At 43.5% G+C, this 17,613-nt stretch overlaps 1 protein-coding gene across 2 annotated transcripts in view; it reads right to left on the minus strand.

Annotated features, from left to right (window-relative positions):
• nlgn2a (neuroligin 2a) overlaps positions 1 to 17,613 on the minus strand; it is a 79,071-nt gene that overhangs the window by 30,993 nt on the left and 30,465 nt on the right. The window contains exons 3-4 of one of the 2 annotated variants that reach the window (XM_088990536.1): positions 10,149 to 10,202; positions 1,178 to 1,327 (exon numbers count right to left, since the gene is read on the minus strand). In XM_088990536.1, the coding sequence (XP_088846662.1) occupies positions 1,178 to 1,327; positions 10,149 to 10,202 (204 nt within the window). The remainder of the gene's footprint in view (positions 1 to 1,177; positions 1,328 to 10,148; positions 10,203 to 17,613) is intronic. The other variant, XM_088990537.1, reaches the window with a different exon arrangement.

Below are 17,613 nucleotides of genomic sequence, written 5' to 3' on the forward strand. Positions count from 1 at the left end.
TGGGTCATTATATATTTAATGCTGCACGATTCCCTCACATGCGGAGGGGATCAATGAACTTCCTGTGCGTCTGGCTTAGTTTTGTCATTTCGGGTACCATAGGGGTCAATTTTAAGGCTGCTGCAGTTTTCACTGTTTTTGTTGCCATTGGCTTACATTTTACCAAAGGATGGTGTCAGAGATATTCATTCGGACACTATGATCAAAGGCTCAAACACAGGAAGATTGTCTTTTACTGCCGGCAAGGGACGCAGCCATTCATGACCGAGGTCCAACTTTTGCAGCCCTCTGCCAAGCTATTGAGAGTATATGTAAATTTAAGTGACACATTAGTAAAACATAGTCTTCTTGATTTGAATACCACAGCCATGGACGCCCCAAGCACCAACATCCATAAAAACAACAGAACACAGACATTTTAATAGGTTGTCCTTTCCATGAACTGACAGATTTGTAACCTGGCTAATGAGCTCTTCCTGTGAAGGAGTTTACCAAGTCCTAAATTATGTCCTGTGAAGGAGTTTACCAAGTCCTAAATTATGTCCAAGGACAGATCTCCTACATGAAGTTGACGGTTAACAGGCTGTGTTCACCCCAGATTGACCCCAGATTTTCTGTGCTTCCATTGTGGGCCTTGTGCTCGGTGGCCAAGTAACCTTGTAACTTTTAAATATGACAACCTCTTTTCTGTCTATTCTCTATCAGCTGGTCAAACCGCCCAGTCCTGCTGAGCAAAAAGTACACTTTCTCTTGAATCGCCACTTTTATCTTATCTGGAGGAAACCAAAGCATTGAACGTTTTTACTTTCAATTTAATAGGAAGCAGAAATTATGATGTCCATTCCCAGTTACCCCTGTAGCGCTGTTGGGTTCATATGTTTTGCTGCTTCGCATGTTCGATGAGCAGCTGGTTGTCACCCTCTTGCACCTCCGTCAGACAAGAATAAATTGGTGCTTAGACCGTGTAAGCAATGCTTAATTCTCTTTTGTTTGTGTCAGTTTAACGGTAAATTTCAGCATGGGGTGATCAACAGCTTGACGCAAGCATGCTCGGTCGTTCTCTTGTTTGTAGAGCTGCGCAAGCGAGAAATTCTTTTGGCATTTTCAGTCTCCGTATTTAGCAAGCGACACAAAGCCTGTTCGTCGGGACAATCAATACAAAAACGCCGTGACTCACCCAGCACACCGAGACGATAATTCAAGGTCACCACGATGACGTTGCCGTAGGCGGCGAGGACGCTGGCGTCAAACATGTTGCCAGTGCCTTCCATGTACGAGCCTCCGTGAATGAACAGCATCACGGGCTTCTTCCTGCGGTCGCGAATATCTGCAAGAGGAGAAGCGAGAAACACATCACCGACTCAATGACATTTCTTTGTATCTGATGGGTTAAAAGTGATCGTTCGTTCCTGGTTCATGGCTCTTCAGGGTGTTCGAAGTGGGATGGTGAAATCAGCAGGAAGCCAGGTGTTGAACAAAATAAGTTATTTTAATCTTGTAGACAGTAGGGACACTGTGAGGTCAGTTGAGGAGAGGCACAGAGGAAGAAGAGAGAGATAGACGCGCTGGGAGAGCATTTAAGTAAGACGGACAGGATGTGACGTAATAGGATGTGACACCATGTAAAGGCAGGCAGGATATGACATATGAGGAAGTCCAAGAAAAACAAAACAATGCAAAAAGATGTTTAAAGATGTTCGTATAGCGAACTACCCCAACAGTATCGTCTTTTGATTACGCGTTGCCTTTGATAATAAGAGCAAATTGGCAGGTCGGCTAAAAATTCGACATCTGATTAAGGGGCCCTGCTCGACAAAATGTATTTGAATCAGTACTCTGAAGCAACAATATGGGGGTTATTTTAAATAACAGTGGTTATAATAACAACTTTCATAATAACAACAGTAAATAACTTTCTGATTGTCAAGTGATGTGCATCATCATTACCATCCAGAGATGCTGGGAGTAAAAAAAAATATTTCTTTTCTCAAATCTATTCCTCACTGTTGCTTGGTGGAAGGAGGGAGGGGGGGGGTAGCTTGAGGTCATTTCAGTTGTCGATAACAACCGCACAAACACGCCAAGGTTTCCTTTTGAACGTCTCCAGAAAGTGTGTTGAACATGTTTATCTATTTGTTTTTTGGACTCTGGTTCTGTATTTTTGCAGATCAAGGCCAGCGAGACGTGAATGTGAAATAGAGGTACTGAGGCAGTGGCTGCGCGGGGAAGAGGGAGCAGCAGCCATCATGTCTGCCACCGGTAGACAAAGAATGGCAAGATTCTAGGGGGAAGGGGTTGTTTAGAGGGGCATCAACCATCCAACATTGGGTATCCTGCATCGATTGTTGTCCTCGCTCATGACAGACCACCAGCTGTGTTTCTATCCCGCATTTCCATAATCTTCACCTCACCCTGGCTGGCGTCTCGACTCTCTTACAAATGCTGCAAGGACGCTTACGTCAACATCTTTCTGGGTCAATTTCCCCTTGTGGTCCATTTTCAGGAAACCTACTCTCTTCCGGATACTTATTGTTGTGCGCTGGCAGGGCTGCGGGATCAGGTGAAAATGACCCAAAAGTATTTCACGGTGGCGTAATTGTCGTTTAGAAATCGTCTTGATGCCATAGTGGCTTTGTGATGAGGAGAAAAAAAAAATCAGCTGTTGTTGCCATAGTGACCTGGCATTAGCGACATTCGTTCAGGTCAGCTCCAAACGTGCCTTTTCATTACATAGGGCTTCACGCTGGCCGCATGCTGAGGTATCAACTTGAAACAAGGCCCTTTGACTCCTCCTACATAGTGACATTGTTTTCTGGAAACGATGGATCCTAAGTACCTGTTTGCAAATCGATAGGATCGATCGCTTTTGTTTGACGGATGGCTCCCCTGCAGCTACAATGGGGCTCGTCTGGCCATGCGACGATTTGCAGTACATTTACACTACACTGTAGTCAACGCGTAATCCTGAGTGGAAGTAAAACGGACGAACTGAGGTGTAAAGTTGTTGGACGTATCGTAAGACTCGACGAAGGTGTGTCAAAATTACCAATCAAATTAATATAAATGTTAAGTAGGAATCAGCACACATTCATCCTAATTTCAGTTGCTCCTTAAAAGCCCGGAATAACATTCAGCTTTTCCAGGAGTTGCTGAAAATTCCCGCAATTGCTTCAAATGTTGTACTTTACATTTATTGCCCAAAAAAAGAGGCACTTGATAGGACGGCAAGATCTGCACGGACTCCAATTTAACACAATTCGAACTGAGATTGGTGCAATCTGAATACAGTGACACCCCCGTTCAGGAGGGTGCGTAACTTTTGCAACTAGTTGTGTAATTTTACTGGCCGTCACGAAAATATATATATATATTTCAAAGTCAAGTCAAAGTCAGCTTTATTGTCAAATACCCAGCGTGCAGGGCACTTATAGATATGACTTTGACAAAAATAATAAAAACGAAAACGGCAATTTGCCGGGATTTAGAAGGGAGCCGCTGCGTGTTCACGCCCGCCATCTTGGGAAAAAAACAAAAATAAATAATATAACAACACAGACACAGAGAGTCATTCGTTCTTCAGCACTTGCTGTACCCTCTCTGTGACTTGGTTTTCTGATTCTGATTCTGAACATACTTCGCCATGATCGCCGCTTTCTCCTCCATGAAAACACAGAAAGGAAGAAAGGAAAGGATTTTTTCTCCCAATAGAGTTAGGCGGGTTAAAAGCTGTATTATCTGAGGCAATGTTTTAAAATGATCTACAGTGAGACCTTAACTTACAAACTTAATTGGTTCCCAGACAGAGTGTGTAAGACAAAAGGTGTGTATCACAAAAAAAATCCTATAGGAAACCATTAAAATGGGAATAATCCGTTCCCGGGTTTCCATAAAATGTACTTTTCAACTAAATAAGTCTTAAAACTACACACAACATACCTTATTCTAAGTATAATACATGTGCTATTGTATTGTAATGAAAGAAATACACTGCACTATATAATAAAGTCACTTTATTTACATTTGTGATTGTCATTGATGGCTCTTAATTGACACCTGTTGCTGTCTGACTGTCTGAAACTGAGGCATCACATTATCATTCATCATGAACTCCTGAATGGCCTGCTTCTGCTTGTCCTCTTGAATCAAATTCGGTGTTGATGACCTCATTATGGTCAGCAACAAGCTCCTCGATGCATCCACTTCGAGTCCCGTCGGTGCTGGCAGAGATTTTATTACAACAAAAGGGGCGAGTCCGATGATTCCATGGACGCGGAATAAAACGCGACAAAAGAAGGCGGGCGGGGCGAATAAAATGGCACACTCGCGATCGGAAACCGGAAAGTAACAAACTTACGCGATCGCGTCTAACCATCACCTCGTGCAAAGCAAACAGTTGGACTTGGCAGCTCAAGACACAGCGAGCCGCTTTCGTCGTAATCATTTAACTGGTGAGGTGACAGCGACTCGTTGAAATGAAATGAAATTGAAGTGTCGCGAGCGGCGGCCCCGCCCCAGCTGTCAACTCGCACGTTACAATTTCGGTGTCATTAGTCACGTGAAAGCGTGACTAATGACATGCTGTTCCGGTGTGTGTGAAAACACCAGCTCTGATTGGCTTACCATGACACATGACTCTACCCTTTAGCCAATCAGAATCACTTCTATCGCATCTTGCCAGGGGGTGCGTTCAAGTGTAGCAACACAGAAACGTTGGCAAGTGTTTCTCCCTGCTCATTCAGTTGGACAATGCTTTCCAAACAGCCTAGAGTCATAAGAAGTCGTGCGCTATTCTCGAACTTAAACGCATCCCAAGTCTTGGATGACAAATAAACAGAGCAGAGTAGATGTGTACGGCTGGTAGTTTCTTCAATTTATTCATAGTAACGCACCACATTTGACAGTATACGCAACGATGACCCAAAAAATAAGTGGGTATACGCCGTATACCGGCGTATACCGTCGACTACACCTCTGGGTCGTAGAAAGTTACTCTCAGGGAAGTGACACACAGCATGAGAGATGTGTCACGCTGAGTTTCACATGACAGCCGCGGGGTGCACTTGTGATGCCACAAACGCACCCCTCGTTCGTGTTTCTCAATGATCTCCTTCTTCTCCTCGGCTGAACATGAACCCGTGGTGTTTTTTTTTTTTCGGTCCCATAATCGTAAAATTATCTGCAAAAAGCTCATCAGAGGCGATCGCCGTGTGAATTCAGAGAGAGGGGGTGTGGAAAGCTGGGCTGGCTCGAGCGCTGTTCGGTCGTGTGCTTCCGCCAAAGATCCGAAGACCACTCCGCCAGCCGTGGTGGGTGTGTATCGTGAAAAGTAGTGCGTATTTCAAGGTTTAATTTTCATAAATTTGACGTTCGTAAGACGAACTGCTGAAGGAAAAGCTGAGGTCTCACTGTATATGGATGGGTTTTTTTTTTGATCGTGCAGAAACTTGGCAGACCAAGACAATCGTCTTGGGTGTCCGCGAATAAAAGCGGTCCAAAATGAGTACAGTAAAGACGGCGCAATGATGGTGAACACCCGACCCCGCTCGGCAAACTTGAACAAGAGGCAGAGATGACGCAAGTGATAGTTTATAATGAGCATCGAAAGGGGCTTGGCCATTAAACAGCAACCATACGTGCAAAATCTAAAACAAATATACGGGGCTATAAAGTCAGCGTAGCATTTGATATGATCGAGCAACATTAAGTACTTGTATCATATCGCCAAGCCCTGTCTGTCAACTAATCAATCCATCTATGTCAGGCACGGTTGAATGTCTGAGTGCCCTTGTGCCCTTCTTACATGCGGTGTTTCACAGGGTTCTGTTTTAGGGCCTCTGCCATTTTTACTGTGTTTGCTGCCCAAAGTTCTATCATTGGTATTTGCTTTCACCTTTGTGCAGATGACAGTCAGATTTATGTGCCGCTGAGATAAAAGATGACTTTTGTCCCGTCTCAAGGAAAACAAAGTGTGGATGTCACATAACTGTTCTTAAATGTCAATTTCAAACTCAAAAGCCGAAAGTCTCGACTGGAATAGGGGCGGAGGCTAAAAACGGCCAGGCAAATTGATGCCACTGTGAAATAAGCTTCTTTTACTTTAGGCAGCTGGCTGACGTAAAAAGTCCCATCTTTCTCGGCAGCACTTAAAAACAATAACCCACGTTACATCTTGGCTAGATTACTGCAATGCACTAAATTTTGGAGTCGGCCAGTCTTCCTTCAAGCATCTCCAGTTGATTCAAAATGCCGCCGCTGGCCTCATAACTGGAGCACGTAAGAGGGAGCACATCAAACCTGATTGTGGCTTACATTCACTGGGTCAGTTTATTTTATAGTATATTTTAGGGTTCATTTATTTGTCTCATTTTTTAATGATCTCGTTCCACCTTAGGTGTGAGCTTGCGTGACTGGAGAACCTGAGTTCCTGTTTTCAAAAACGTATCTTCCTGTGCTCCAAACCCACTTCCCATGTGTTCGTGTCATTCATTTGGGTTTTAGTGTACTACTTTCACTTTGTTGGGATTCTTGCTGGATGTATGTATGAAAAATAAAATAAAGTAAAAAATCTGGGGTGTATGTGGCGAGATGAAGTGTCAGGGAAAAACAGCATCCCGCTTCAATCATGAGAAAGAACACCTTGAAGAGAACACAAGTGCTCCAGCACCTCAAGTGTTGTTTGCGTCTCTTCCTCGCTAGCCTCACATCAGGTGGGATCCACATCAGGTTGTTTACCGAGCCTCTGGCAGTGCAGGAGCCGTAACTGCCTTGTCCTCCTCCTCGCTGTCTTTGCTCATGTAGGCCAAACAAACTGGCTTTTGCTTTGCTGCTCTTACAAACCAAACGAAATTATTTTCCTTTCCTAAATGCAGAAACGTTTGTTTACTTTGGCACTGTTTGTTGGTTTTGTTTTCACTCCGACCGAATCGGTGCCCTCCCCTCACTCACTCCATCTCTGCTTCACTGGAGAGGGCAAGTTTATTTTATTCTATATTCACGCCGCTCACATTTGTCACGGAATTCCACAAATTGAAGCGGATGGGCAGGTCGGTCTGTCTTGCTTTTCCTCCCTTCACCTCCATTTTGCCATTTATGCCCGACGTCGCTTTTGTTGAGCCTGAAGCCTCTTGGACTCACATTGACCACCCAGTCTTTCTTGTCTGCTCGCTTCCTTTTGTGAACGCACAGAACATTTCATCCGTGGATTCTGACTTTCTAAGTATGCGCGACAGGCCTATTTTCCCATTTTCTGGTGAAACGGAAAATAGTCTCGAACGCACGGAAAGGGGAATTTTGGCTCATTGCTCCCTGGTCATTAATGGGGAATAAAAATGGTATTTTATTTATATTTGAGCAACATATGATTTAATTTTAAGATGATTTAAATTAGAGCGGGGGATAGAGAGAGAGAGAGAGAGAGAGAGAGAGAGAGACAGAAAGAAAGAGAGAGATAGAGAGACAGAGAGAGACACACAGACAGACAGAGAGAGAGAGAGAGAGAGAGAGAGAGAGAGAGAGAGAGAGAGAGAGAGAGAGAGAGAGAGAGAGAGAGAGAGAGAGAGAGAGAGAGAGAGAGAGAGAGAGAGAGAGAGCTAGGTAGTTATCAGGCTAAATATGCTGGAGAGGAAGAGAGGGCTAGCTAGTTAGCAGCGAAATAGACTGGAGAGAGTGAGAGAGAGAGAGCGAGAGAAAGAGAGAAAGAGAATGAGAGAGAGAGAGAAAGAAAGAAAGAAAGAAGAGAGAGAGAGAGAGAGAGAGAGAGAGAGAGAGAGAGAGAGAGAGAGAGAGAGAGAGAGAGAGAGAGAGAGAGAGAGAGAGAGAGAGAGAGAGAGAGAGAGAGAAAGAGAGAGAAACTGGTCGCATCTTTGCTTCTCAGTGCAGAAGATGCAGGTTCGATTCCGGCTTCGGCCTGTCGGTGAGGAGTTTGCAAGTTCTCACCAAGCTGTGTGATTTTTTTTTTTTTTTTGCGGGTGCTCTTGTTTCCCCCCTTTTTCCCAAAACTCATATGGCAGGTTCATGGAACAGTCTAAATTGTCCCTGGGTATGAGTGTGAGTGTTTGATTTTTTTTATTAGTATTAAACTCATTTTAATCATTTTTATTCTTGCTTTGCCTCTTGCACAATCAGGATTCAGTGTATCCTCCACATAAATGCAAAATATCCATCTATCCATCCAGCCAACCATCCATCCATGGATCCATCCATCCATTTACCTGCGTACCTACCTATCTTTACAGTTTAATGTTCATTTTAATTGGGATTAATCATTTGAATATTTTTTATTCCGTCTTTGTCTCTGCCGGATTTGCCATCGATAAGAGTGTAGTGTTGACTGAAATAAAGTTGCCTTGCTGAAACAGGATTTCATCCAATAATTTTGATGAGAAATGGAACCATGTCATAATGACCCCCAAAAATCAGACTGCAATTAAAACTTGGTCGCATGCGCCGTTTTCTTATCGCCGGCAGTGGTTATTGGAAAAATCCAAAGCTCATACGCATGCATCAACAGTCAACGCCCGGGAGGGGGGGCCGGCTGGGCGCTTGTAAATAAAATAATCAGGCTGCGAAGCAAACTCGTTCAGGATATTAAAAAGCAAAACAAATTAATCAAAGACCCACTTTATTTCCTATTTGCTTTTTGCCGAGGGGATTTCGTTATTGTTGGGATCCATACCTCCCACAGTCCGAGTTGACAGTTTGCAAATTAGCAGATGGAGGAGGTCATTAGTTTCTGCACTTTAATTAATTGCTAAATGCTAACCCCACCCCCTCTCACCCCACACTTCACTCGGCTGTCGTTACGTCTGTCGGATGGAGGCCGCGCCAGCTTTGCTGTCGCCGGAGCTCGATAAGGACGCTCATTTAAAGGCTGAGAATCGCTGGCTGGAGGCGACAGAGTCCGAGCAGAGCAAAGCGTGTCGGGGTGATGAATGTGATCAACCCCGACAGGCCTTGTGGTGACCTTTAAACTGGCCCACCCGCCTCGTTGGTGTGCTCAATCTTTGGACGTGTCACAAAATAAGGTAGCGAGCAACCATTTTGTTTTGACTGCTCACTTTTTGGCCGCACAGACACATTGCTGTCGTTTTGTCTCTGGTGATACCGGTGACGTTTTGCAAAGCAACACATTATTCAAATATCATCAATTAATTTTAGTTTTAATTAAATTTAGTTCTAGTTTTTTTTTATTTAGCAGTCATTAGTAACGTAATCTGTAAATTTCTCCACTGCGAGACTAATAAAGGCAAATCCAATCCAATCCATTTTTGTTGTCATTGTTGTCATAATCGGCAACTGCATATGAATGAATAATGACAATCTGCTCAGCGAAATCGGCCACTTATCAATCATTTACGATCACGTTGTTGGATAAAAGTTACTTTTAAAACCAAATGTACTTTAAACTGGCCCACCCGCCCCCCAAAAAATTAAAAATGATTATTTCTTCAAAGTAACCATGGCAACATCGCTTCTGTCACCTGCAGGAAGGCCTTCAATATTGAACTTAAAATGGTACTCATCAGTCCTGAATCAGTTTGACGCAACATGTCCAAGAAGAAAAAGACACACACCTTCCCCTTCCACACACACAATCCCTGAGAGAAAAAAAGGGCCAAGAAACAAGCGAGATGATAAAATCAGCTCCAGTGCTGCAGGAAGGAGATAAACGGCGAACATCCACCAATGGGGACCACACGTGTCCTTGGATAGCCCCCACCAACCCCCGCCCGCCACCTGAACAAACCTGATATTATTGGCCTGCGATATATTTGTGGACTCCAGAGCAATTTCAGCCTTGAGCTAAGGGATTGAGGGCCAATCATGGTGTTCCTCCTTGTTATAAGGGCTCATCTAGATTTTGGGGACAAAGCTGCTGTGGTGCGTTCAAGGTCACTTCGGACGTGGCGATTAGAATGGAAAACACACACGGTGACTTCCGGATGAAAAGGGGTCATCTAAGTCAAGATTTGGAATTCAACCTCAGCACATTTATGCGCCCGTGTAGATCGTAGCCACCTTGTGATGCTTGTGCGTGTGTGTTGACTTGTGCGTGTGTGTTTTCCATACACACCCGCCAAAAAAAGGAAAAAAAAAAAAGAAAAAATACTGGAGAACAAGAAAAAAGGCAAAACATGCATCAAAAATACCTTCGTCTCGAGGCTTGTTGGCTGCAGATTCATCGTGTTTTTTTGTGAGCGGACCTAGGGTTCAGAAAAAAAGGGGGGGAAAAAGAGAAAAGAGAAAATTCAAAAAAGATTACTGGCAAAAAACTTTTAAAAAATGAAAAGACAAAAAAAGAATAAGAAAAAAAATAAGAAAAGAAGCAAGAGCAAAAAGGACAAAGCAGTAAGAGTTTTTTTGTGGTCTTTTCAAAAGAGGACAAAACCAAAATGTATCACAGACACATTCATCACAAGAAAAGACACAAGACTCAGGACCCTGAGACTATCAAGAAAGTGGATGACGTCGTCATCTCCTCTTTTGCATCTCTCCTCTTGCAGGAGAAATGCACCACCCCCTGCCCCCCAATTGCCGATCCCCGATTGGTCCATTTGCGTCTGAGTGGGACTACGAGCTGAGGCGCTGGCGGTTGTCAGATTTCTATCCCCCAAATTTCAATGGAAAAGAACAGAAAAAAGATCTGCAGCAGAAAATAAAATGATTTCATCCCCCTCCGCTCTATTCGAGCTGCTAATTAAGCAGTGAAAGCACATCCCCCCAGACAATCGACAATTAGTCCACCATAGAGCCACACCGTCACCCCACCCCCAAAAAATACATTGCTGTGCGGTTGGAATGTATGCCCGTCACAGTTATACATGTGATCATGCGTGGGGGCGGTCACGTCTGCAGGAGTGTTGCAAGGGTGCACTGTCATTATTCACAGAGTCAGTCAATCATTACGTAACACAACAAGAGCAGCTGATTGCGGAGCACAGGTGAAAAAACGAAGAGGAGGGGTATGGGGAGGTGAAAAAAGGTCATTTGTGTGCCCACTGGCTGCTTTTGGGCAGAAAAGAAGAAAATAATGTGTTTATTTCAAAATGACAGCTCAACCGAATGTGTGTGTATGTATGTATATACAGTGCCTTGCAAAAATATTCGGCCCCGTTGAATCTTGCAACCTTTCGCCACATTTCAGGCTTCAAACATAAAGATATAAAATGTATTTTTTTTGTCAAGAATCAACAACAAGTGGAACACAATCGTGAAGTGGAACAACATTTATTGGATAATGTAAACTTTTTTAACAACAAAAAACTGAAAAGTGGGGCATGCAATATTATTCGGCCCCCTTGCTTTAATACTTTGTAGCGCCACCTTTTGCTCCAATTACAGCTGCAATTCGCTTGGGGTATGTTTCGATCAGTTTCACACATCGAGAGACTGACATTCTTGCCCAATCTTTCTTGAGGTCTTCAGATTCTCAGTTGGATTCAGGTCTGGACTTTGACTTGGCCATTCTAACACCTGGATACGTTTATTTTTGAACCATTACATTGTAGATTTGGCTTCATGTTTTGGATCATTGTCCTGAAGATAAATCTCCGCCCCAGTCTCAGGTTTTCTCCCAGAATGTTCCTGTATTTGGCTCCATCTATCTTCCTGTCAATTTTAACCATCTTCCCTGTCCCTGCTGAAGAAAAGCAGGCCCAAACCATGATGCTGCCGCCACCATGTTTGACAGTGGGGATGGCCTGTTCAGGGTGATGAGCTGTGTTGCTTTTACGCCAAACATATCGTTTTGCATTGTGGCCAAAAAGTTCAATTTTGGTTTCATCTGACCAGAGCTCATTCTTCCACATGTTTGGTGTGTCTCCCAGGTAGCTTATGGCATACTTTAAATGAGACTTTTCATGGATATCTTTGAGAAATGGCTTTCTTCTTGCCACTCTTCCATAAAGGCCAGATTTGTGCAGTGTACGACTGATTGTTGTCTCCCACCTCAGCTGTAGATCTCTGCAGTTCATCCAGAGTGATCATGGGCCTCTTGGCTGCATCTGTGATCAGATTTCTCCTTGTTTGAGAAGAAAGTTTGGAGGGACGACCGCATCTTGGTAGATTTGCTGTGGTCTGATGCTCCTTTCATTTCTTGATGATGGCTTGCACAGTGCTCCTTGAGATGTGTAAAGCTTGGGAAATATTTTTGTATCCAAATGCGGCTTTTAACTTCTCTACAACAGTATTTGGGACCTGCCTGATGTATTCCTTGGTTTTCATGATACTTTCTGCACTTCAAACAGGACCCTGAGACTATCAAAGTCAAATGTAAATTTCTCCACTGTGAGACTAATAAAGGCATATCCAATCCAATCCAAAGAGCAGGTGCATTTATACGGAGACTTGGTTACACACTGGTGGATTCTATTTTTCATATGAGTCAGTTAGGACAACATTGGATCATTCAGAGATCCTCACTGAACGTCTGGAGTGATTTTGCTGCACTGAAAGTAAAGGGGCCGAATAATACTGCACGCCCCGCTTTTCAGTTTTTTATTTGTTAAAAAAAGTTTAAATTATCCAATAAATGTTGTCCCACCTCACGATTGTGTCCCACTTGTTGCATATTGACCCAAAAAAAATAATTTCATATCTTTATGTTTGAAGTCTGAAATGTGGCGAAAGGTTGCAAGATTCAATATGGCCGAATACTTTTGCAAGGCACAATATATATACATAGGTTTGGTGACTGAGGGAGGGGCGGGGGACAATGACAGTGGTTGATGGAATGCAATGGAAATTTCATTTTAGTTTTCACGTCGTCATGTAAGGTAATAATACACCTTTCAATTAGGGAGTAAATGTGTTGAATCGAGTTGGAATCAACAACTGTTTGTCTTGTCTTTTTCCTTTGAATGAATTTCATGGAATGATGCCCTCTAGCTTTGCCCGTCTAGCTGCAGGATTATGCAAATCCCTCCAAGACCGATTTCCCCACATTAGTCCAAAGATCAGCCCACTTGAATTTGGGTCAAAAGTGAGTCGACAAACGTTGCATCATTCAGGTATTTCGGCAAAGAAGGGAAGAGGACGACCCCCCCACACACACACACACTCTGCACGGATGACCCTCTGACGGAGGACACAGAGGAGACGGGAGGTCAAAATGATGAACTGTTGGGGTAACATGAGACTAGTGGGGAATAAATTAAAAAAAATGACAAACTGTAAATAGATGATTTTGGCGGCCACGTCATGTGAAACCGGGTGTGAATGGCAAGCAAACAAGGCGGACGCGGCGAGTGACGAGGAAGCCGACGGAATGACATTTGCACAGCGGTAATCATCAAGTAGGCGTGAAGGTTAAAGCCATTTTCTACTCACGGAGCCCGTTGCACATTGAATACGCACAAACACACACTTGTCGGATTAGGTATTCATGCTTTCGCCGCCGCCAAACCCGACTGCAAATGAGATCAAATAAGGCAACCAAAACAAAAGTAAATAAATAAATATTCTCCATTCATTTCACTGATGATTCTGTCTGTTTCTCTATCTCTATACATGACAAATATTTCATATGCAGATATTTCACAGGTGGAGGTAAAAAATTTAAAAAAAATATATCTCTCTCTACATATATATACACACACGCACACACATAATTTCATTGTGTCCATGTTCTAGATTGCAAAAAGTAGGTGCATTTTTGTTCTTTAATTTCCGAATGGGATTGTCCAAAATTTGGACAATTTCTCACTTTGGAGTATGTGGTAATAAAAGTACACACATACATTTCTCATAAAGTGGACAACTTTATTTGGTCTGTCCACTCCCACGGGTAAACGCCGCACTTACGTTGTCTTACTGAAAAAAAGCTTCCCCCCCCCCCCCTCCACATTCTATTCACTTTGCCGCCATTCTATGGAACCCCTTCCATCGGTGAAAGGTTTATAAAGACATTCAAACTCCAACAAATATGTTTACTTTCTCTAGGAGGATTTTAAATAACATTTTATTTTTGGGTGTGTTGGAACGTGAGTGGGAAGGGGGTCATGTTGTTGGTAGTAGGAGTTGGGGATGGAGGGTGGGAGGGGCGCTAATTTGCATCCATTGCCAGTTTCATGCTCGGCTTCAGAGAGCCTGGAGGAAAAAAGAGCTGGCCCTTTGAGTTGCCTGGAGAGAGTAGAATCGTTGTGGTTTAAGCATGAACAGCGCATATACAGTCCCTCATTGGGTATTGACTACAGTGCGTGTCACTGTGAGAATATCTCGAGGGAACGTAGATGCGGAAACGCGGCTTGATATGCACTTTGAAGTCCATGAACATGTAGGACCTTGAAGTATATTTTTTAACGGGCAGGCGATCTCGCCCAGTTTATAGCCTAAGCACGTAACAAACAGATATTTTGTCACAGTACAATGTGGCGCATGTGTTGCGACCGTGAGAAAGGACGAATGACAAAGGCCACAGAAGAAAGCTACAGTTTTTTTTTCCTTACCAGAATATCTAAAATTCAATAATTTAGCTCTCAAAAGCCCTTTCGCCAAATTAATTTGGTGAAAATGAAAAAAAGAGGTGCAGCAACCAAGTCACCGAAGAGTGACTTGGTTGCTGAGACCTTGAGCTAGAAATGAGGATGAGGAACAATTGCTCAAAAGTCATGTCACAGCAGAATGTTTGGGGAATGTTTTCCATTTAAGGTTACTTGAGGTCTTGAAAGTGTCACCATAAACATTTCTTTTATCCACTGTCATTCATTCCCTTGTCTACACGGAATCAAGAAGCCGCCACAAGATGGCCGACTGCACTCGCTTGAATACTGCTGAGCGGGCAGCTCCGTACAACACCTGTGCCATCTTAATGAGATGGAACACAAGACCTGCATGACAAATTCCGCCTTGTCAAAGATAATAACGCGGCCGTTTATTTCAAGTGCTTGACAGCATTGAAAACTCAGGTCACAATAACAAACACACTCTGAAAGCAATCTCTGTCTCGCAGACTCAATCAAACCCAAACATTAATATCCGCAGAAATTAATGCCAGAAATGAAGTTTTAAGGAGATAAATTCAGTCTCTGGGATAAATTGAGCGTGCGACGCGGCGGTAACACTCCGTGATCTTTAATAGAACACAATCAGAGGTACTTCTTGCACTGAAATCAGACGCGCTGGCAGATTGTGTGATTATTTAAGTGCCGTTGAAAAGTCAATTCACTTCGCCTAGCCTAAATGGATCATTGAAATGAGCAAGCAAAGTCTTATTGCTGGCTCTATTGCTCATCTATCAGCGGGGGAAGGAGGGGAGGGATGGGGTTTGGGGGCATTCCGAGGGGATGATAGCGATGGCGCAAGACGATGAGGGAGATTACCCGCATCATGTCAAATGCAGGACAAAAGCCCACCTCGGGGTTTGTACCACAACCTCCACCCACAACCTAGTTTGCTAAAAATAAAGGCAACTCGCCAGCTTTCATTTGGAGCCAAGTGGAAAGGCAAAATGCATGCGGCCTTCAATGCCGGACACCACTCTGACCCTCTGGCGATTGGTGTTCCGCAGAGTTCAACAATGGGGCCCCTGCTGTTTTCACTGTATTTACTGCCCTTGGGTTCCATTTTAGGAAAGCATAGTATTTTTTTCCAGATGGCAGTCAGATCTATATTAAGCAGAAAGGACGATTTCCTTTGGCCTGTCTCGAAAAAAAATCGAAGCCTGAATGGCACTGAACTTCAAGAACTTGGACAAAAGGATTGGAACACCTGGTATATCTTACACTTTTGACTCAGGGACCCACCTGGCATTTCATCTCAAGTCACTAGTCTCAGGCGTTGGTTTTAAATTGCATCCACCAATTGATGCTTTGATCCACAAAAGGAGAAACAGACACAATCAAGCTGGTCGCTAATGCTTGAATAAAGTCGACTTATTCTGGTAACTCTTTCTGCAACCAGGGTTCAGGCCAAGAAAACTGCGTTAAATGGATGAGGGGAGGATTAGGAAGGCGCGTCCAGCATTATGCAGGAAGACACACGGGAGATGAGATGGTCTCTCACACCTAAATGGAGTCTCAGTGAACAAAGTCCTCAAAGACGTGGGGATTTGGATTGGATTTATTTTTGCAATTAACCCAATGACTGCCAGACGATGTGCAAAAAATGTGTCCACTCCAGTGCCAGGGTTTTTGTCATTGTCACTCAAATTCCTGGACCCACGGAATATTGAGTTTTAGGATTACATAATCATTCAATGCAGCGTAAGAAACCGTAGACTATCTTCTTTCAACAGAAAAAAAGTTAATTCCTAAATTATTTGGGTTTGGAGTTATCTGAGCTTGAAATGGGGGAGACTGTACAAAATATAATACAATACATATTGGTTTATACAGCGCTTTGACAACAGCTGAAGATGTAACAAAGCGCTAACATGGACAAAAGGCAAATGCTGACGCTTGTGGAAGGGACAAACATTGCTAGAGGTCTGACCAGCGCTTTATCAGAACCTCCAGCAAGAAAAAACAAAACCCAAACAAATTCGTGAATGGCGCCCAACGTCACACTTTTCAATTCCTGAATAAATTGGGGAATGGCAGTGAATGAGTTTCTCAAATTGTCGCTGGGCAAAAGGAAATTTCTTTGCCTCATGGTTTGTGTTTTGCTCTCAAGTCTATAAATGCATTTTGTGCAATTTTGTTTCTTTTGGAGAATCAACTGAGACTGGCAAAAGAAGTCAAAAGAGACTAGTGTGATAATAGAAGTGATTTTTTTTTGCTCATTGGCAGTTATACACCACATTATATTGCGGGGGCCAGGCCCCCACTTCATCCATGATTCACTTATTTGTATTTTTCTTCCTTCGTTTCTTCTCGCTTATCGAGATATCTCCGTGCCAATGCCGCAGTGGTGTCGGTGCTGAGACGGGCCTCCGTTACCGCGTTAGCATCGAGCCGCTCCCCATGGATCTTGAAAGGAAATTGAAATAGTGCAAGATTGCAAGCTGTGAGTGTGTGTGTGTGTGTGTGTGTTAGAGAGAACCGCGTTGACGCATGGAGATGAATGGCGCTGCGGATGGAATAATTATGAGCGCGCAGGCGGCAACCACGCCCAGGAAACCTGCCGCTAACGAGGCTGGGATGAGAGGTTGACATGCCGAAGCATCGTCTGGCAGAGCTACCCAGGAAGAACAAATTAACCCATTCTTTGTCAGACGTTTCCAAAGCAGAGTTTGAATCTCAAAGACAGTGGTGCCCAACCCCGGGTGGCGGGCTTGTACTGGTCCATGGGATTGGGTCACACAAAAAGTAGAAATAAAATACAGTGTTTTCCACACTAAAAGCCGTAATTCTTTTTTCAAAAACAGTTTTTAATCCAGTGCATCTTATATAGGGAAAATATTTTATATGTCATTCATTGAAGGAGCGCCTTATAATCTGGTGCACCTCATTAGTCTGGAAAATACAATACATGACAAAAACTTCCATTTGTATTTATTTTGGAATCTGAAAGAGGCTTTATTTAGAAAATATACCGGATCCTCTGCTACACCCGTCTCCAGCATGTCATTTGTGACGGGAATTACCCGTCCCCTCCCACCAACTCCCCTACGCAGAAATCCCATCGCTCCAGCGTGACTCTGCAGGAGCCCGACAAACAACACTTGCTATGATATAT

This window comes from Hippocampus bargibanti, linkage group LG02 (genome assembly GCF_051943395.1).
Source record: "Hippocampus bargibanti isolate YZ-2025 linkage group LG02, ASM5194339v1, whole genome shotgun sequence".
Classification (NCBI taxonomy): domain Eukaryota; kingdom Metazoa; phylum Chordata; class Actinopteri; order Syngnathiformes; family Syngnathidae; genus Hippocampus; species Hippocampus bargibanti.